The 22183-nt window shown below is 39.5% G+C and overlaps 1 protein-coding gene across 4 annotated transcripts in view; it reads right to left on the bottom strand.

The window, feature by feature from the left end:
- stxbp4 (syntaxin binding protein 4) overlaps positions 1-22183 on the bottom strand; it is an 89258-nt gene that overhangs the window by 6007 nt on the left and 61068 nt on the right. For all 4 annotated transcript variants that reach the window (XR_001925405.2, NM_001044504.1, XM_012952511.3 and 1 more), the window contains 1 exon segment: positions 16054-16111. Coding sequence is in view for 3 of the 4 variants with exons in the window: in NM_001044504.1 (NP_001037969.1) it covers positions 16054-16111 (58 nt within the window). In the remaining variant the exon portion in view is untranslated.

The raw sequence follows: 22183 nt of genomic DNA, 5'->3' as shown, positions 1-22183 counted from the left end.
GCATGCGCAAAAAACCACAGTTATTCCCAAACACATACAGTGGTGTGAAAAACTATTTGCCCCCTTCCTGATTTCTTATTCTTTTGCATGTTTGTCACACTTAAATGTTTCTGCTCATCAAAAACCGTTAACTATTAGTCAAAGATAACATAATTGAACACAAAATGCAGTTTTTAAATTAAGGTTTACGTTATTAAGGGAGAAAAAAAACTCCAAATCTACATGGCCCTGTGTGAAAAAGTGATTGCCCCCCTTGTTAAAAAATAACTTAACTGTGGTTTATCAATTTCAATTTTCAATTTCAATATCAATTTCTGTAGTCACCCCCAGGCCTGATTACTGCCACACCTGTTTCAATCAAGAAATCACTTAAATAGGAGCTACCTGACACAGAGAAGTAGACCAAAAGCACCTTAAAAGCTAGACATCATGCCAAAATCCAAAGAAATTGAGGAACAAATGAGAACAAAACTAATTGAGATCTATCAGTCTGGTAAAGGTTATAAAGCCATTTCTAAAGCTTTGGGACTCCAGCGAACCACAGTGAGAGCCATTATCCACAAATAGCAAAAACATGGAACAGTGGTGAACCTTCCCAGGAGTGGCCGGCCAACCAAAATTACCCCAAGAGCGCAGAGACAACTCATCCGAGAGGCCACAAAAGACCCCAGGACAACATCTAAAGAACTGCAGGCCTCACTTGCCTCAATTAAGGTCAGTGTTCACGACTCCACCATAAGAAAGAGACTGGGCAAAAACGGCCTGCATGGCAGATTTCCAAGGCGCAAACCACTTTTAAGCAAAAAGAACATTAAGGCTCGTCTCAATTTTGCTAAAAAACATCTCAATGATTGCCAAGACTTTTGAGAAAATACCTTGTGGACCGACGAGACAAAAGTTGAACTTTTTGGAAGGTGCGTGTCCCGTTACATCTGGCGTAAAAGTAACACAGCATTTCAGAAAAAGAACATCATACCAACAGTAAAATATGGTGGTGGTAGTGTGATGGTCTGGGGTTGTTTTGCTGCTTCAGGACCTGGAAGACTTGCTGTGATAGATGGAACCATGAATTCTACTGTCTACCAAAAAATCCTGAAGGAGAATGTCTGGCCATCTGTTCGTCAACTCAAGCTGAAGCGATCTTGGGTGCTGCAGCAGGACAATGACCCAAAACACACCAGCAAATCCACCTCTGAATGGCTGAAGAAAAACAAAATGAAGACTTTGGAGTGGCCTAGTCAAAGTCCTGACCTGAATCCTATTGAGATGTTGTGGCATGACCTTAAAAAGGCGGTTCATGCTAGAAAACCCTCAAATAAAGCTGAATTACAACAATTCTGCAAAGATGAGTGGGCCAAAATTCCTCCAGAGCGCTGTAAAAGACTCGTTGCAAGTTATCGCAAACGCTTGATTGCAGTTATTGCTGCTAAGGGTGGCCCAACCAGTTATTAGGTTCAGGGGGCGATTACTTTTTCACACAGGGCCATGTAGGTTTGGATTTTTTTTCTCCCTAAATAATAAAAACCCTCATTTAAAAACTGCATTTTGTGTTTACTTGTGTTATCTTTGACTAATAGTTAAATGTGTTTGATGAGCAGAAACATTTTGTGTGACAAACATGCAAAAGAATAAGAAATCAGGAAGGGGGCAAATAGTTTTTCACACCACTGTATGAAGCGATAAATGCACTAAATATTGCATTAGTCTGTGCGAATATTAACACCTACTTGGGGCAGGCGGTACTTAAAGAAAATTGCAGTTGGTGAGCTTTTGGCAACACAATATGGACTTTGCAGTGGGATTTTTTCAAGTCTGTGTTGGCCCTAGAGTGATGCAGCCGCCAGTTTGCAGGGAAATGGGCATTTTCAGAACAGTAGTTTTCAGAAAGTAATAGTTATGCACGTAAAAAATCGTGCGCTAATATAGCACACAGTGAAATATATTGCGTGCAGCGGTAAATAACGCAAGAAAACGCTCATCGCGAGTCAAATAAAGCAAAGAACATCGCTTCTTAATTACGACGCCTGTCTTTTTAGTTAATCGTGCGTTGTCGCAAAAAATAAGAAGCGATAAAATTTTTAACGCATGCTATAAATAGCGCTCGTTTTATCGACCTAGTGAATCAACCCCAATGTGTCTATTTCTCTTTGCTTTCTTATTGTTAGCACTATTCACCCTTTAACTACCTCTTAGCTGAGGGTATTGACACTACTAAATTGTATAAATGGTTAACTGAACCATGTCCCTCTTGTTTAATATACTGAAACGCAAGGGGCCTGTTTGTCAAACGTGAAAACTGGGTTTACTTGGAAGGGTTTCAACCCAATGGAACTATGATTGAGTTTTAAGAACCCAAAAATGTTCCGTTGTCATGGACAGAATGTGTTACCAGCATTTAAATGGAAATTACATACAACACAAACATTATTAAAATATTTTCAATGAGATGAATTAAAAAAAAAAATGGAGTTTCCTTCACATTTTCCCCAAGGAAATAAAGTTGTTTTGCCATACTTGGAGCGGAACAAACATTTAATGGGAAGTCTGGTTAAATCAATTATAAATGGCCCACAATTATCCTAAATTGTTCAAATAGAAATATGTGGAGAAGGGATTTTTTTTTCCCGTTTTGTACTATTTCTATGACCTTTTTCTAAATTAGGCCAATAATCTAATAAAGGAGATGTTAAAGTACTTTATGTTATGAGAGAGCATAAAAATTTCCTGTGCTTCTTGGAGTCAGAATCTCTCAACATGTAAATACAGTATGGGAAACGGCTGGCAGGGCCCCACAGAGATTCAGCCACACGAGTGTCTTGCTTCAGTCTCTGAATGCTGAGGCCTCTCTTGGTGCTGGGGAAACACTAGTGCTGGCCATTAAATGCACAATGATTGTGTACTACACAGTGTGGCATATGGCACTGAGCCAAGACAGAGAGGGTTGTTTACTATTTGCAGGGCAGGGTGCAAAGTGCAAAAGGGCACTCTGCCACAGTTTAGTTATGAATAAAGAGCTGCCTCTACTCGGCAGTGTGGATTTATGAGGCATTCTGCCTCCTACCCGTTATGTAACTTGTGCGTCTTTCAGACCCCATGCCCTTTAGCTCATTGAATCAAGTACTGGGTTTGACATCCCCTGCTAGGTGCAGAGTGGAGCTAGAACCTGGATACGTATGCTTTTTTAAAGGAACAGTAACAACAAATAATCAAATGTTTACCAATGTTTGGACGTATGTCTTTTTTCAACCCAACTTACTATGTTACTATGTTTACCAGTGCAGAGCAACAGTTCATTATCTGAAACTTTCAGTTTTTGGCATTACTTTTCCTTTAAATGTGCACTAAGTTGTGTGTTTTTGTGCCCCTTAGTGTTCCTGCATTTGCCTCTTGGGTCATAGTGATTGACCTCTTATATGTCCCAAGTGCTCTCCTGCTGCAGCCTTAGCCTACCTCCTTAGCCTACCTTACTAAAATGACAGATTCAAGCTTTTCAGTAAAAGAGACACACTGTATGTGTGACAGCAGCCAACAGGAATAGTCAAGAGTAGGGATGGGCAGAATGATTGGCGCGGCAGTAAAATTTGCGCTTCCTTTGACAACGGGTGTCGCTTTCTATGATGTGCGCGTTAATAAAAAAAAACAGTGAATTTTTTCGCCACACGAGTCATTTTGCCCATCCCTATTCAAGAGCCCTTACAATATTTTATTGTATAAGTATTCCAGTATTCCATTTTGCTGTTAAAAAAAAAAAATCTAGAAATGTAAACCCTCCTTCCTTCCTTCCTGTATGTATAGTTATGATAAATTAAGACAGTTGAAAATAAATATATGTTTAACTGCCCCCAAGAGCTTACAATCTATCAGAAAGAGAACACAAAAAGAGTGGGCATAGTGCATAAGTTAAAGGTTTGTAACTGCAGGGGAAGACTATGGAAATGCTTCCTCTCTAGAAAACGATTTTTAAGGAGCTCAGAGAAAAGTGTTCGTGTTCCTAAAGCAAGGAGGTAGAGTATTCTAGATATGGGGTGCAATCCGTGAGAAAGGTTTGATGCACGACTCAGCTCTTGAGGTGACCTATATTGTCCTGTGCTGAGCACTGCGCACGGGAGGGAGTGTATGGGGGTATCTGAAGGATAGGAAGCCAGGATGGAACTTTAGTAGTGAGGTGGTGGGGAGAGATTTAGATGCAGATGAGAAGATGCGGGCAGCAGCAGCAGTACATGCCATTCTGGGAGACCCGCTAGTAATGCCACCAGTTTGTGATGCCCAGATGACTGCTCGACTGCACCGAGAGATGGACATGGTCAAGCCAAGGAGGATTGTCTCATATTCGTATCTGATCCCACTAATATAAAAATGAAACAAATAATGGAAAGCAAACACAATAGCATAAGAGGAAATATGCCATTCTTTAAAATTTGGCTTATTTTTCCCATACTTTTGCTTGTGATGTGGAATACTAAGTAACTCTGCATTAAATGAATATTCTATACAAGGGGCTGCTGGAAGCTCTGTTTTGTTTTGGCGCTGTGGGGGCAGCTGCCTGGGTTTCAACATACTTGAAATGCCTATTTTAATTCCCAGTCCATGTGAGTTTTATAGTGAGTACAAGAGTGTGCATATTAGCGGCTATTTTGCTGGCCTGACAATTAAGCAAACCCACACCCCCAAGTGTGTATATACCACTTGTATTCCGGAACTCACTTTTATTTAATCCCCCCTGTAAAGTACAAGGATATAACTTTCTGATAGCACTAAACATTTCTACTCTGTACATAATGTTAGCAAATAACTATTGTGTACTGCTTCTTAATTCAAGGATTAAACATTTGGCTTACGCATGCATTAATATCGGTGTACAATACCTATCGTTAAAGCACATAATATATGAAATTATAGATAACTCTTCTTGATAAACAAGGTATATTCCTATATTTCATTAAATGCCTTTCATGCGATATTTTAAATATCAGCATTTAATGACATTTGGCAGGATTATAGCCATTGTGCTCAAGTGCTGTGTCTAAAAGTCTTTTTCTTATAAAATATTTTCACATAATCTCCTTTTAAAGTCCTTCTGCCACAGAACAGGTCACCTAGAACCAATTTCAAATACTTATGTATTTTATTCTTTGGCTGGGCAGTTGCACTAGTGCAGACAAATCGGAGATTATTCAATGGGCTGATTACTGTATGTCAAAGCTCTTTAGCAACACCACTTGCACATGGATATAAATACACTGATGCAATGGACATATAGGCAAGTAATTTGTATTAGGCCCTCTGGCCAGATGTTCTACACACAGGGGTGGGCTATAGCCCAACCCTTCTGCTTAACCACATGTCCTACCAGCCTTTGCCAACAAGAGGGATGCAGGTTGTCTATCCCTGTTCTACACTTGTTTACTGAAGGGTCATCCCTACTTGCTTATATGTCTGTTGCATCAGTGTATTTATATCCATGTGCAAATGGTGTTGCTAATGGAATAGCCTTCTGGCACATGTGCTGGAGACTAAAACACAAAAACAAAATATAAATGTAAAGAAAATGTAAGGCTTAAACCCATGATGTAACAGAAAACCTGTTCATATGTTTTTAGTTATTGATTGACAAGGCAGGGGGTTAAAGAATCACACCACCGCCACTTAAGGATGTGCTGCTTATGTACAATTTCCAGCAGCTTTATTTTAATAGGTTCTTATGGAGTCGCTGAGTACTTCCATATCAATTACCTCTGCAAATTGGCTTCAAATTGATTAACCGAATCTGCCTCAGCCTGAGACTATGATTTTCTCTGTCTGATGTCTGAAATGGCAATGTGTTTTCTGCAGTCCCTGTAAGATCTGCTAAGAGTTCGATTTATAAGTAGGGCTAATGTTGTGTTACCATATGTTTTAACATTTATTCATGTAAATGGGAGATGCCATGCTTATTGCCTACACATGTATTTAATCTACTTCTTACAGATACATCCAAAGGAAACAGGGAATTCCAGTTAAGGAATGTCTGTATAAAAAGTATTGTCCTTTGGACTTTGCATCTTTAGAGCCCACACATGGGACACACATGGGGGCCCATTCATTAAAGTCCAAATCAGTAGAAATGAGAAAAATGAGAAACTTTTAGAACCTTTCTACGATATTTTTGTTAAATTAAGAACTTTTTCGTGCTTTGCGTCAATTTGTGCGACAAAATCCTATTTGTAGCAACGACTACAAAAGTTTTGGAATTTATTCAAGCTTCAGTATCATAACTTTCTTTTGGCCAGGTTGGAGCTGCAGAGTGCCATTGAGCCCTATGGGAGACTTTCCTTGGGCCGGGTTGGAGCTGCAGAGTGCCATTGAGCCCTATGGGAGACTTTCCTTGGGCCGGGTTGGAGCTGCAGAGTGCCATTGAGCCCTATGGGAGACTTTCCTTGGGCCGGGTTGGAGCTGCAGAGTGCCATTGATTCCTATGGGAGACTTTCCTTGGGCCGGGTTGGAGCTGCAGAGTGCCATTGAGCCCTATGGGAGACTTGCCTTGGGCCAGGTTGGAGCTGCAGAGTGCCATTGAGCCCTATGGGAGACTTTCCTTGGGCCGGGTTGGAGCTGCAGAGTGCCATTGAGCCCTATGGGAGACTTTCCTTGGGCCGGGTTGGAGCTGCAGAGTGCCATTGAGCCCTATGGGAGACTTTCCTTGGGCCGGGTTGGAGCTGCAGAGTGCCATTGAGCCCTATGGGAGACTTTCCTTGGGCTGGGTTGGAGCTGCAGAGTGCCATTGAGCCCTATGGGAGACTTTCCTTGGGCCAGGTTGGAGCTGCAGAGTGCCATTGAGCCCTATGGGAGACTTTCCTTGGGCCAGGTTGGAGCTGCAGAGTGCCATTGAGTCCTATGGAAAGCTTCCAAAATCATGCATTGAATATTTGCACAATTAACGCACATCAGAAATTATTTTGCCAATCATACTTTTAAACATCCGAAATTCGGAATTTGATATATGTGCCCTATGGGGTTCATTTATAAACACTGAGCAAATTTATATATGGGCAGGAACCCATAGCAACTAATCAGTGATTGACTGATTTCAGCGAGCTGCAGGTTGAGCAACAAAAGCAAAGATATGATTGGGCAAATTTACCCCTGGACAGTAACCTATGGCCACCAGTGTTTATAAATGAGCCCCCATTGTTGTTTTTAGCCTAAAGTCAGTACAAGCCCTTTAAATATTGTATATCAGATTCTAACTAATGTAACAAAGCAGATCTTATAGAGCACTGTTGGTGGCTGCCCATCCACACCCATGTTTTCTGTAATTGTGTCTGAAGCATAAAAATGGCTGCCACTACGGATATGTGTTTTGACGAATCAAATGAAACTGCATTTAAAAGTTTAGTTGAAAATCCTTTGCTCTGTGTCATTATGACATCTTTGCATGATTCCCTTGGAAATACCATCAGGCCATCATGAATTATCATACAGACTGGCTAGGCACCATGGTGATTCTGAAGAAGAGGCAAGAAAGGTGCACTGGTGCTGAGTGTAGCTATATAGAAGTACAAGAGACTTCTTTGGACACAAATACCTTTCATAAATGGTGCCAATGGGAGCAACAAGTTGTGTCAACGTTAAAGAAAATTCACTTGCAACTGCATTTATAAATATTGACTCTATTACATTTTCTCTCACAGTTGCCTTACAAAAGCAGAGTTTATACAGCCTCTCACCTAACTGGCACCCCTGAACCTGCAGAGGTTAAACCTAATTGGCCAGCCTATTGCCAGTTGGTCCTCTTGCTTCTTTTTAGACATATTATGCATTTAATATGATGTATTGTACTTAGAGTTGTACTTTTTCAGGAGTAGTACAGAGAGTTTTGTTTTTCATTATGATGAGCACTTACATAAACATAAAAAGACAATAAAAGAATATAAACCAAGCAAATCAACCAGTTAAAAAGGACTTTGTGCACACAGGCACCCTGTACTTGTAGACTGGCCTAAAAAATAAATAAGCATTCTTAAAGACTCAAATATACTGTGCCACTGAGAAGCTTTGGGGCAGGGCAGTTATATTTATTATACCTTACTATTAAGGAAAAGATATCATTGGAAGCGTTGTCGTCCTATCTTGCATTGCAAGAAGATTTTCTCCAAGTGGAATAGGTAACATGCTGAGATCTCATTATTTTCTAGGATGATCCAAATAAATGAAAAAAAAAATGAAATGCTGAGGCAAGGTGTCTGCCACTTCTGCACTTTTGCAATTAAGTTAAACTACATTATTTTATTGACTTGCGTACTCCCACAATGATTATCTTATCTCCCGGCAATCATTTGCTGCAGAGATTTCCTATGACCCCTGATCTTTTAATCATTTTTTATTGCTTCCATCTTTTATTTTTTTTTTTTGCCTACCGATCGGATTCTGAGCCAGGTGCAAAATAATATTTAATTCATGGTCTTATTCAAAAGCCTACAAAGATCATTGTATTTTATGTTAACTTCAGTTCTTGACGGACACAATTTGCAGATACTTTTGCAAAACTTTTTTCCCCTCCATTTATTAATTTGCTAATGCTACGAGGATAAGGGCAAGATGAAAGCAACTTTGTTCTTGGATGTAAGAGAAGCATCAAAAATGTCCCGGTGTCTTCAAATCCAAGCCGTACTCATTCAACTACCACTCTGGAGAATCGAATGTGAATTATGAAAGGTAAGGATAGTTGAAGCAGAGCTGGAAGAGCTATTCAGAAATATCCACAACATTTAGATATTCTGCTGGCCTCCTGTCATCCTGTCTACTTGATTTTCAAAAATCTCAGAAGACCTAATTACATTTAAAGCAAGATAGATGTTCTATGAGAAACGGGAGAACGGCAAAAAGGACTCCCGCAGCAAGCCTTAAACATTAATTTCAGGATAAAAGACCATAATATTTTTATGTTGTCAGAAATACGAGGTTAATACATATAGTTTTTTTCTTCTAGAACTTTTAGAAGTAAAAATTGAAAACTTTTAAAGTACATGCTATCAAGTTCACCACAAGCATGCCAGAAATTAACATTTAACTTTGTTAAATTTATTAATATTAGCTTAGTCTAGATTTATCATGTTTTTTACAGAATTATGTTACTTTTATTGGTAATGCTCTGGTGATCTGTTTGAATAAAGGGTGAAAGTAAAAATGGTGGAAACCATCTTCAAACTGTTAAGCTGACCATGCTCTAAAATACAAAAGGTGGAAGCCACCTCCACACTGTTATGCTGACAATACCCAAAAATAAAAATGGTGAAACCCATCCCCACATGGTTAAGCTGGCTATATCCAAAAATAAAAATGGTGGAAGCAATCTTCTCCACTGTTAAATGGCCATAATCCGAAAGGATTCCCTCATTTGAAAAGGCCAACAAACAAAAGAGATATCTATTCAACTAGGCAATTCGTCAAGTGGCGAGTCAAGTGGATTCAATTATTTGGCCCTAAGCCAATGGACTAACAGGGTGCTCACCCAAATCCATCTGAACCTGCCCAATACTTATTTGACTGATCCCTGTCCACATAATATTGGGGCAGTGGTTTGCCCTATATACAGCCTGATAATGTGTCAATTCTGTAAGTAATATTTAAAAACAAATTTCACTGTATTTCTTACTTTTCTTTTTAATTACCACTAGAGGGCTGCTGGCATGGCTGTTAATGGAAAAAAATGACAATAATGTGTCCTAAGGACTTAAAAAAGGAAGCTGTTCATCGGAAGATATTTTTGCTTTTCAGTGTTTAATTTCAGTGGAATAACTGCAGTCAACAATAAAACTAACAATTCATTTGGTTTTGCACAAAAGAACAAGGTAATGGGAAATATATTCCTGTAGCTTTTCATTATTTATATCCAAAATACATGAATAGGTAATCCACTAAAGTAGCTGAAAACAGAATTGTCAGTCTAGAATTGTATAGAATTTACATTGATTTACCAATAAATAACATTTTGTTGTGCTTTTACTGTTTATATCTAATTCAACCTTTATAAAATTTTGTTTTTCTTGAGTTTTAAAAATGTATCACTATTTCTAGCTCACCAGCCTAATCTTACAGAATGGGTATTAATATCAAGATCATCTGTACGGTTCTTCTAGTACTTGGTAGCACTAGGTGATTTATAGGTGGCACACAAACAGGCAGTGATCCCCAACCAGTGGCTCAGGAAAAATTAGTTGCTCACCACCCCCTTGTATGTTGCTCCCAGTGGCCTCAGAGCAGTTGGCCAATTTTGAATTTATGACTTAAAGACCACGTGGATTAAAAAGAAAACTGGCTGAAGAATAGATTGCAAAAAGTGGTGATAATTGAATATTCTCTAATTGGGCCAGTGTTGTTAGTGGAATACCACAGGGGTCAGTCCATGGTCCTTTGCTTTTTAACTCTTCCACTAACAGAAGGTTTATCCCAGAAAATTGTACATTTTTGGAAAGAACAGATTCTGGGGAATCCAGAATAGGCACAACTGTCTGTCTACTCCAAACTATCAAGTCGCAATGCTTTCCTAAAGTTATTGGTTTTTATCAAAATTTGTGATTTTTTTTTAAAAATCGCTTTAAAGCTTCCAGTCTATAGTATCTTATCTCCTACAGGTCATAAAGTAACCAAATAAAACACCCTAAATATGAACGCCAGGGGTCCACTGAACAATTTGATGCCCAATATGTATAGGTTTACCTAAGTATGTGGCATGTAGGGGCCCCAATGGGAACATACCCCCCTATGATCTATCATTTCTGTCATTTCAGCTCCTGCAAAATCAACACATTTACATCATTATATGTGGGATAAAGCTAGTAAAAAGTACGCTCACCCCAGAAAGTCATATATTTTTGGAAAGTACACATTCCCCCGAATCTAAAATGGGTACCCATGTCTTTCTACTCCAAAGTACCAAGCCACACAGCTTTTCTAAAGTTAGCAATTTTGATGACATTTCCAAAAATCCCCTCAAAGCTTCCACTTTGCAGCATCTTATCTCCCACATAGCATTAGGTACCAAGATAAAACACCCTGAATTTGATCACCAGGGGTCCCCTGAACAGTTAGATGCCCAATATGTATAGGTTTAGCTAAGTATGTGGCATGTAGGGGCCCCAATGTGAACATACCCCCATATGATCTATCATTTCTGTCATTTCAGCTCCTGCAAAATCAACACATTTACATCCTTTATGTCGGATAATGCTACAAAAAAAGTACGCTCACCCCAGAAAGCCATATATTTTTGGAAAGTACACATCCCCCCGAATCTAAAATGGGTAAACATTTCTTCTTGCTTCAGAGTACCAAGCTGTAAAGCTTTCCTAAGTTTGCAGATTTATATGACATTTCGAAAATCGCAAAAAAATTTGCCGCATTTATCTCTCACAATTTCTTGATAAAGATCAGATAAAGACAAATCACCCCAAATAGGAACACCAGAGGCCTACTGAACAGTTTGATGCCCAATATGCATAGATATACCAAAGTCTGCGGTATGTACTGAACCCAAAATGAAAATAGCGCATAAGGATTTCTCGCCTGCCAGCTCAGCTTTTGCACACAGAGCCCCCTGTCAGTGTATTATGTGCCAAAACTTCCCCTAACTATACAGAGACCCCCACAAAACCATATATTTTTGGAAAGTACACATTCTGACAAATCCAACAAGGGTAAAGAGTCCTTTCTACACCAAAGTACCAATCTGCAAAGCTTTCCTAAAGTTATTGGTTTTTATGGCATTTCAGAAAATCGCCTAAAAATGTTGCAATTTGCCGCATTTATCTCACACAATTTCTTGCGTACAAAGGCAAGTCACCCCAAATAGGAACACCAGAGGTCTACTGAACAGTTTGATGCCCAATATGCATAGATATACCAAAATCTGCGGTATGTACTGACCCAAAACAAAAATAGCGCATAAGGATTTCTCGCCTGCCAAATCAGCTTTTGCACACAGAGACCCCTGACAGTGTATTATGTGCAGTAACCCCCCCCTAACTATACAGAGACCCCCAGAAAACCATATATTTTTGGAAAGTACACACTCTGATGAATTCAAAATAGGTAAAGTTATTTTTGTACACCAAAGTTACACCTGGCAAAGCTACGCTAAAAACAGATTAGGAACACTTATACAGGGATAAAATGCAATAAAACCACAAAAATTGTGCAAATCAGTGAAACAACAAAATAAGTCACACGACAGCGTAATTAGTGGTCAGAATATCTAATCCAATAGTCACGCTGTCAAAATAAACAGTTTTTAGGTAAAAGAAACTAAAAACAAAGTGGTTAAATGAAAAAAAAACAAAACAAAACAAAAAAAAAAAAAACCCAAAGTGTTTGTGTATACATGTGTGTACATGTGTAAAAGTTGTGTGATAGTGTGTAAGTGTGTATATGAGTGTAAATAAGTGTATAAAAGTGTGAAAAATGAAAAAACAAAACAAAACAAAAAAACTGCTAAAATGTGTGCTGTGTGTGTAAACGTATGTAAGTGTGTATAAATGTATGTGTGTGTGTGTGTGTAAGTGTGTAAATGAAAAAAATAAAAAAACTCCTTACCTGTCCTGAAGACCCGATCGCCTCCTCCTCAGTGGGCCGGCGCTCCTCGGGCAGATAGGAAGTAGGAAGCAGCAGACGCGATGCGATCGCGTCTGCTGCTTCCTGGAGGGTCCTGCGAGCGATCGGCTCGCAGGACCCTCATGACAGCCCCCCTGGCACATTGCCCAGGGGGGCTGTCATGTATAGAAGCTCTCTGCAGCGGCGGCAGAAAGCAGCGCTTAAATGCCAACGACGTATGGGACACGTCGTTGCCATTTAAGCCCTTTTACTGCCACGACGTATCCCATACGTCGTTGGCAGTAAAAGAGTTAAAGGTTTTCTTAAGCATTGTCAGCCATAACTGATCGATAACAGTTTGATCTGAAAAGTGGTATCTTGGGTGCATATAATAAGGAAGGTTATATCCATATGAATTTTTTTTTTCATAATAAATAAGACAGTGATTGGGCTCGGAATAACAGTACCATGATTTTCTTGGCAAGAAAACCACCAGCAAAAAGACTGTAATGATTAACAATACAAGAGGGTTGGTCACTGCAGGGTGGAAAGTGGTAACTAAAATGAAGTTGCAGTTCGTATAATGTATTTGATGAGGATCATTTGCTTCCTGAGCCCTGCCATATTTTAAAGGCTGCCTGTGGTTTATTTGATTGTGATTACGGGAAGAGGGTGCAGAACATTTCCAAATAAAGATAGAAAAAAATAATTATGAGGAGGAATCATGCATGCCTCTTTCTCAAAAACAACAACAAAAAACCCATATAAAATCAATTTGTATCTCAATGTGTATATAAGAGAGCCAGGTTTTTGGGGGGGGGGGGGGGGGGGTTCATGTAGCAGACACCCCTGATGCACCCTAACTTGGATATGTAAACAAAATTATGGAGCAGTCAGGGGGTAGGCATGTATGCTGTCTCCCTCCTTCCCCCAACTTCTGTATCTCACAGCAGAGAGCTCTGGAAGGTGGGAAGGAAAGTGCAACTTTGCACACGCTAGCACTGCTCCTTGTAGGGAATTAATGCAGAGCGTAGCAACAACCCAGATGCACGTACTTAGTGAATAAGCAACTGAGGCATGATTTTGCAGCCCTTGATGTTCTAATACTTCGCAGTCAGTTTAAATGACCCCTTATGCATTTTCATGAAGTTCTCAAAGCCAAATTGGTTTAGGGTTTATTTCTCCTTTAAATACTATCAATTGTTAAAATCATTTTGAAGATAATATATTTCACTGCATTAACTTTCCTACCTTGGTGCTTGCAGTTTACCAAGTTCATCATCATCGACAAATAATCAACTCTAGTCTGTCTCAATCAATAAAGGGTGGGAAACACTTGTACTAACAAATGGTTTTACTTTACGTGTGTTAAGATGGCCATACACGCACCGATACTATCGTACGATATTCGGTGCGTGTATGGCATGTCGGCGAACGAACGATATCGCAGGAAGCTGCTGATATCGGACGACTCGCTGATCGGCCAGGTTAGAAAATTTTGATCGGGTGCCATAGCAGGCGCCTGACCAAAATCTGCCGTCAGGGCTGAATCGGCAGAAGGAGGTAGAAATCCTATTGTTTCTACCTCCTTATCTGCTGTTTCAGCCCTGACTGTGTGTGGCGGATCTGACGATGTTTCGTGCGACCGATGGTCGCATGAAACATCGTTAGATCGCCATGTGTATGGCCAGCTTTAGGAGTGGAAGTTTTGTCTGATACCATCAGTAAGAGGTGCTCATGTAAAGCAATGTGGTAGCTTTCTTAACATTATCTGCCATTGGGGACATAAGCTGGCCGTACACGTACAGATAAAATTGTGAAAAACCTAGTTTCGTACAATTTTCGGACCCCGTGTGGGCTCAGAATTATTGTCCCATTAATTTTTCATACCATGGCGATCAATTGTTTAGTCGACGACGATTGATGTCTGCCAACTATTTCACGTTCAGAACATCCTAAGAATTTCAGTGTTAGTGTTAGTTTCAGATCGTTGCATTTAAATGTATGACCAATAACATTTGTCAGAAGAAGTATGAATAAAATATGAATGTGTAATTTTAATCTAATCATGCCTTTCTTCTACATAACTAGAATCCTATAGAAAGAATTATATATATTCTCTAATTTTACATTTTAAAAAAACAGTATGTTTTTCATTACAAATTGTTTTCAGTTGCACTTTTTCGGATGATAATATCACCTGCCCAAATCCACCTGTTAACTAAACCACCCCAGGTAAGTCTTGCCCCTTCACAGCCCACAATTTAGGACACAAACACCTCACATAATATACAGACCTTAACCAAGATATCTGAAATGGTATCTTCTATTTTATATTTCTACCTATCTTCAAGTTACTGAACTTTTCCAAACATAGGACTGTCAATGGAAACCACAGAAGAATATCACTTTATAAAGGGTGCGCAATTACTATAGCATAGGAATACTGTTCCAATTCACTTAAAAGCTGCACGAGTGTGCGTACATCGCATGCACATTTGTACATTTCACAGAATGCATTCTTCTATTTATTGGCTAAATAAACGTGCAGCACAGGTCTGGCTGCATGGCAGACTTGCCTTCCTTCTCTGTAAGCAATATTATGGCAAGTGATTTGGTTTATGTTCTATTCTTAGGAAAAAGGCTGCCAATGCCACTGGCACTGTGGAGTAATAAAAGAAAAAACTAATGTTTGTCTGCTCTCACAATGAGAGCTTATATGCCCCATAGGGCATACCCTCCCTATAAACTATAAGGACCCAGCATTTCTTCCTGTGGTGGCGTCCTCCCACATTTCACTACAGGGGAGCACAGTTAGAAAGCTATTCTTTCTAATGGGGCTATATTAACATATAGGCTCATGCTCACGAGCGTTCCACCGCAGGGGAGTGAAGGAAGGAATGCATTCCATAGTTCTGTATGTGCATGTACTCACACAGGTGCATGTAAACGCAGGTGGATCGAAAAACAAATGCTTGTGAGTACGAGCCCTTATGGAAATCACTGGTTGCAGTTGGTGCAGCTGCTCTAATTTTCCTGGGGACAATTGTGCAAATCAATACATATGGTGTTTAACTGCCTTTAGACATGGTGGATAATTAGTTAATTGGCTTGAAACAAGTCGTAATGAGCCAAGGCCACACAGGTGGACACAGCCTCATTAAAATAATGACCACAGCGTGGACTCAAGGTTAGTTTTCCAGCTTTTTTTTGCAAGCACAATAATAATACACAGGAACACAGTTTATATTCAAAGATCTTCATTTCAGGAGCTTTTGAACCACAAACTGCAAATACTGCTTGGCCTTTCTTCTAACATCCACTTCTAAAGCAACTCTGCTTCTATCAATGTTCAAGCTGCTAAAACAATTCCCTATATCCTGAAATCGTTCTTTCCCGTGTTTTTTCTGCAATGTGTTCTGCTCCTTTCCCCCTATTCCCTGCCAGATGTGACTTAGACTGCTTACTCTGCGTTATCCAACTACTCACTTGATATAGTACTTGATTCCATCTGCTGTGTAAGCTTCTTCCAAGCCGTAAGGGAGGCCTGAGGAGCAACAGAAAAACAATTGATCAGAAATACTCTCAGGAACATGAAGGCACATCTTATATTTTACCTAATGCTGTTTAATGAAGACCTAAACAGCATCTGAGTGTAAAACCAGAAATAGTCAGTGTCCTAGTGAATTCATGATCAGAATTTCAAACTTGTGCCCCTCTGGCATCTGTTAACTTCCAAACCTGCCACTGTGGGATGGTCTTATTACATTTACTACATACAGTATGAAATCTGATGGTAAAATAAAAACTGTAGAGTTGCTGCTACAGGTTAATAGACAAGCAAGCGCAGCCATAGCTATATACACCTTGAGATTTATGCACACACAATCCTGTAACATCTAACTGTTGGTTACGGTTGGTTACAAAGCTACGGTATATTGTGTTCCTGCACTTTTTACTGCCTATCCCTATCCCCTTTTTATTGGGTGAAGACATACATGTGATCCATGCTGGTCAATTACGGATGGCATACTGATAAGAATGGTGCAACTTTGTGTATGTCATCAACATGTACATTCATTGTGGCATTGGATGTGATATACTAAGATTTTGCTAAAGCACTTGATACAGTATTACAGAGATGGTTACTGGTTAAATTTAAAAATAGTTGCCTGTAACATAATATTTGAACTTGGACAACTAGCTGATAGATTACAAAGAATGATTATAAAAGATAAATTTTCTAACTGAACCAGTGTTGTTAATGGAGTACCTCAGGGGTCTGTCCTTGGTCTTTAGTATTTAAAATGGCAGTCTCAAGGTCAAAACAGTCTCTGATTTTGTTTAGAACTTTATGGATATTGTGATGAAAAAAACTGCAATTCAGAATGAGCACAATAAATTATGATTTTATTTAATGGCATTAACAGGGTCAAAAGAATAGCTTCTTATAGATCCCCTGTAAGACTTTACCTTTAGTATGCAGTGCTGAGCTTAAAAAAGTACAGATGGGCAAACAAACTGGTAAAAGAAAAAAACTACAAAGATTATTAAAATGTGGATTGTTTTTGCTGGTGAAGAGGTGCTTCCAAACAAACACTAACTACTTACAAGTATTTTAGCAAACGCTACAGGAAGACAGCAGAATATCTTTTTTCTTACTGAAAAGCTACCCCTTAACTTGAGGAAAAGACATCTGATACAATCCAAATAATTTTCACTGAGAGGCCAGTTGCCCTAATGGTTTTCCATGGGGCTTAAATGTTGACAGGCAAAATATCCAAGGATAAGAAGCAGAGGGAAGGCAGAATACTGAACATTAAGGGCTCTGGCACACGGGGGAGATTAGTCGCCCGCGATTAACTCCCTGTTCGCGGGCGACTAATCTCCCCGAGTTGCCTACCCCTGCCATCCCACCGGCGAACATGTAAGTCGCCGGCAGGATGGCAGACGCGGTGGCGCGATTTTGCGCAAATCGCCGAAAAAGACTCGCGAGGCTTTTTCGGAGATTTCCGCAAATCGCCCCGCCACGTCTGCCATCCCGCCGGCGACTTACATTTTTGCCGGTGGGATGGCAGGGGTAGGCAACTCGGGGACATTAGTCGCCCGCGAACAGGGAGTTAATCGCGGGCGACTAATCTCCCCCGTGTGCCAGAGCCCTAAAGCAGCAATAGAGGATTTTGCAAGTAACACACTAGTCACTATATGCAAGGTAAGACTTTTATTCCAGCTTTTAATATGCTGCATGAACAAAAAGCCGTAAATTGCAAAAGCACAGAATGGTTTAAGTCTTCTTAATTGGCTTTATTTCTATAGTGCTCTAAAATCTGCATAAAATAGAATGTTCCACCCTTCCTGTGTCTTTCTTACAATAAATACAGAAAACAAGATGTCAAAGATACAAAGCAAAAATAATAGTGAGGAAAATAATGAAGTCCAACGGAGGCAGTAACAAATTACACTGTGCGTAGTACCTCAAGGCTAATGTGAACACAACAATGTGTGTTGAACTCTCCAACTATTGCTAAACTTCAGCTCCCATCATTTTAAGCCAATGCCTTTGAACATCTGGGCTAAAGCTAAATCTTGGATGTATGAAAATATTGGAATTTGTAAAAAAAAAAAAAAAAAAATTAATTGGTTTCCAGAGTGAATTCCTTTTACATTTAAACAATGTAAACAAATGCTGGATTTCCTCCCAATGCTTTGCTAGGCCTTCTCTGTAGCTGTCTTTGGTTGCTGCTCGTTTGCTGGTCTTCAGTTTTGGGCAGCCATTCAAGATAAATAGGGTGAAAAAGCAAGTTTGCAAAACAGATAAGCAGTGCATGATACAATGGATTTAGTTCTTACACAGGGAGATAAACAAGGTTCAAATGCCACTCATGACTCTCTAAACCACAAATTAAAAACCTTTATTGAAATATGAAATGGGATATTTGTTGCCAACTTGGTGCTGAATTAACAAATACAGAATTTGAATGAATTAATTTGTAATATTTTTTATGTTACTAGTCCTTTAAACGGCATCCTAAAAGCCAATTTTATTATTGACTGTGCCTTTTGGAAAAAGTGACGTTGGTGTGTTTGTAGGCTGGCAGGGGTAGCAGCTTCTGTAGCTACACTTAGCAGAGATAGGCCCAAAATGCCTGCTTTTGTGTTTTTCAGACCAATCTCTGCTCCCTGCACTTAGGCCAAATCTGTGCCTATCGGTGCAGCTACATGGAGCTGCAGGGGAGGTCAGATCCACTTCTCTGACCTGGCTACAAAACACAGGTGCAGAGAAGTGGAGCTAATGCTAAATGTAACTTTGCCATTGTGCAGTCTATAGAAATGCAAAAAGAAAGGCTATAATTTAATTAGGAACCATGTAAACCAAAATCAGAGGATTTAAAAAAAAAATCAGGCAAGCAGGCAAGTATACTCCTCAAATACAGCATTGTGCTTGCAGCTGGGGCAACAGTAAAGGACAGTACTGATTACACTTGTATTTGTGACCTTGTTATGTTTCTATATGATCAATGTTTTTTGCCAATATTACACCCAGGAGTACTAGAGGTCAATATGTCTAATAAATGTGTTCCCTATGCTATGGATTGGCTGGGACATAAGTACAGCGAGAAGAATTGTTTGCAAGATATAGTACAACAGATGATACAAAAGTATTCTTCATTAATTTGATTGTAGGAATTTGTTTTTAAACAAATTGAAGGCAATTATAAATACAGCAATATAACATAGTAACATAGTAAGTTGGGTTGAAAAAAGACATACGTCCATCAAGTTCAACCATAATGCCTATATATAACCTGCCTACTAGTTGATCCAGAGGAAGGCAAAAAACCCCATCTGAAGCCTCTCTAATTTGCCGCAGAGGGGAAAAAATTCCTTCCTGACTCCAAGATGGCAATCGGACCAGTCCCTGGATCAACTAGTACTAAGAGTCAACTAGTACTAAGAGCTATCTCTCATAACCCTGTATTCCCTCACTTGCTAAGAATCCATCCAGCCCCTTCTTAAAGTTATATAATGTATCAGCCAGTACGACTGATTCGGGGAGGGAATTCCACAACTTCACAGCTCTCATTGTAAAAAATCCTTTCCGAATATTTAAATGGAACCTCCCTTCTTCTAAACGGAGTGGGTGCCCTCATGTCCGTTGGAAGGACCTACTGGTAAATAAAACATTAGAAAGGTTATTATATGATCCCCTTATATATTTATACATAGTTATCATGTCACCTCTTAAGCGCCTCTTCTCCAGTGTAAACAGACCCAACTTGGCCAGTCTTTCTTCATAACTGAGACTTTCCATACCCTTTACCAGCTTAGTTGCCCTTCTCTGGACCCTCTCTAACTCAATAATCTCCCGTTTGAGCACTGGAGACCAAAACTGAACAGCATATTCTAGATGTATCCCTATTATAGCTGTTATTCCACAGCCCCTTCCCAGAGGCCATTATCCTGCTGCTTTAGATTCCATCTCAGCCTACTATATCTACTGTTCTACAATCAAAGAATACAACTCATAACTATAATACAAAACAGTATAATTATCAATATATATATATGTGGCTGTGTATCTTGATAATTTTTTGCAACCTTTATGTGCTCGCATGCGATCTTATTTGCCTGATACTTCAGCGTTATTGGATATCTTGCGGTGCTGTGAGACCCTACCAGCTGACACTTTATTTGTGACACTTGATGTGCGCAATTTATATACCATCATCCCCTTAGATGAGGGGATTGCTGCATGTAGGAAGGCACTGGTTGAGGGACACAAGGGGGCTCCACCTATAGAGTTTGTGTGTTCCTTGCTACAATTGGTTCTGACCTGTAATTATTTTAGGTTTGAGCAGATTTTTTATCTACAGAAGACAGGCACGGCGATGGGCTCCAATGTGGCCCCCTCATACGTAAATTTATACATGGACTCATTTGAGTGCAAGTATATTTTTCCCAACTATGCAGATAATCTGCTTTTGTACTTGAGATATATCGATGATATTTTCATAATTTGGCGTGGGGACCACATTGGAGTCCAATCATTTGTTGCCGGCCTAAATGATTTACCCACTCCAGTGAAATTTACTCTAAATTGCGACAAGGATGTTATTTTTTTTTTTTAGATGTTAGGATATTCCGCTCATCTAGTGGAGTTGGGACCACATTGTTCCGTAAAAATACGGACCGGAATACCGTTCTTCATGCACATAGCTTCCATCCGCCCAGTGTGATTAGGTCCATTCCATACACGCAATTGTGTTCAGGATTAATACTAACCTTGCAACTGCATTACAGCAAGCCAATGAAATGCGTGATCGCTTTATTGAAAGGGGCTATGCTGTGGAGTTCCTGAACATTGAGCTGGAGAAAGCTAAGGAGAACACTTTGGGTAGATGCTCTAAGGTTAAATGTACAGGCACCCAAACAGATCGTATGGTTTTTGTAAGTAATTTTACCCCTGCAAGTCATGATGTCAAAATGATTATTAAGAGAAACTGGCCTATTCTACAATTGGACTCTAGCCTGCCTTTTAACCAAACGTCACCTCCCGTGTGTGCTTATCGACGGGGGCGCTCTCTAAGAGATATGTTGATGGTAACCGAATTGAGATCTGAATCATCAGGAACATGGCTGAAGACTGGTAAACTCGGTTGTTTTAGATGTGACAATTGCAAGACCTGCGGATGTTTGATTACAGGGCCCACGTTTGCCCATCCACATTCTGGGAAAAGGTTTTCCATCCGATACAGGCTTTGCTGCACATCCGAATTTGTGATATACTGTATAATGTGCCCGTGTGGCCTCTATTACATAGGCAAATGTATTACCATGTTTCGTACACGGATGAACAACCATAGGTCTGTGATCCGTTCAGCTTTGGCATCTGGAAACTCTGATAGCCCATTGGCGAGACATTTTGTACAATATAAACATTCATTGCCAATGTTGCGAGCTATGCTGATTGATCACGTTCCTCCTTTGTCAGGTGGTGGCGATAGATCTAAACTTCTTTTACAGAGAGAGGCCCAATGGATCCAAAGATTGGATACCATTGCTCCACGGGGCCTGAACGAGATGTTCTCACTTTCTTGTTTTTTATGAGGCAATCTAGTTGGCCACTGTCTTTTTTAAGATTAAGATCAAGATAAATTATTATGTACTAATATGGCCTTATATGCTAAGTAGTATTTATGTCTCTACAATGAAGGGGGTAGTCATGTGATATATGCCTACCCATATAGGTCTCCTAGTATAGTGATCATCTGTGAGTTAGGACTATTAAGCTATAAATTTTGTTCTATGTAAGATTTTTGTCTCGCAAATATCGGTTTTCCACTTTTTAATCTATGGTTTTAATGCTATAGTCTTTTTTTAAAAAATCACATTGTAGTATGGCATTTTTATATGCCACGATGTTATGAGATGGCATTTAACACATTGATTCCTATATTCAGTTTTTATTTTTGTGATATCACATATAGAGGGGCTCACTGCACTAGCACTTTTTCTTTTTTGAAATGGGAATAATCAGAATAATTCTTGAATATGTCTTTTTAGTTTCACTTCCCTGTGGGGATGTATTTATTACAATTATAATATATACATGTGCTTA

The sequence above is a fragment of the Xenopus tropicalis genome, chromosome 10 (assembly GCF_000004195.4).
Source record: "Xenopus tropicalis strain Nigerian chromosome 10, UCB_Xtro_10.0, whole genome shotgun sequence".
Lineage (NCBI taxonomy): Eukaryota > Metazoa > Chordata > Amphibia > Anura > Pipidae > Xenopus > Xenopus tropicalis.
Note: the sequence above shows the minus strand (reverse complement) of the source record. Positions and strands in the feature narration are given on the sequence as shown.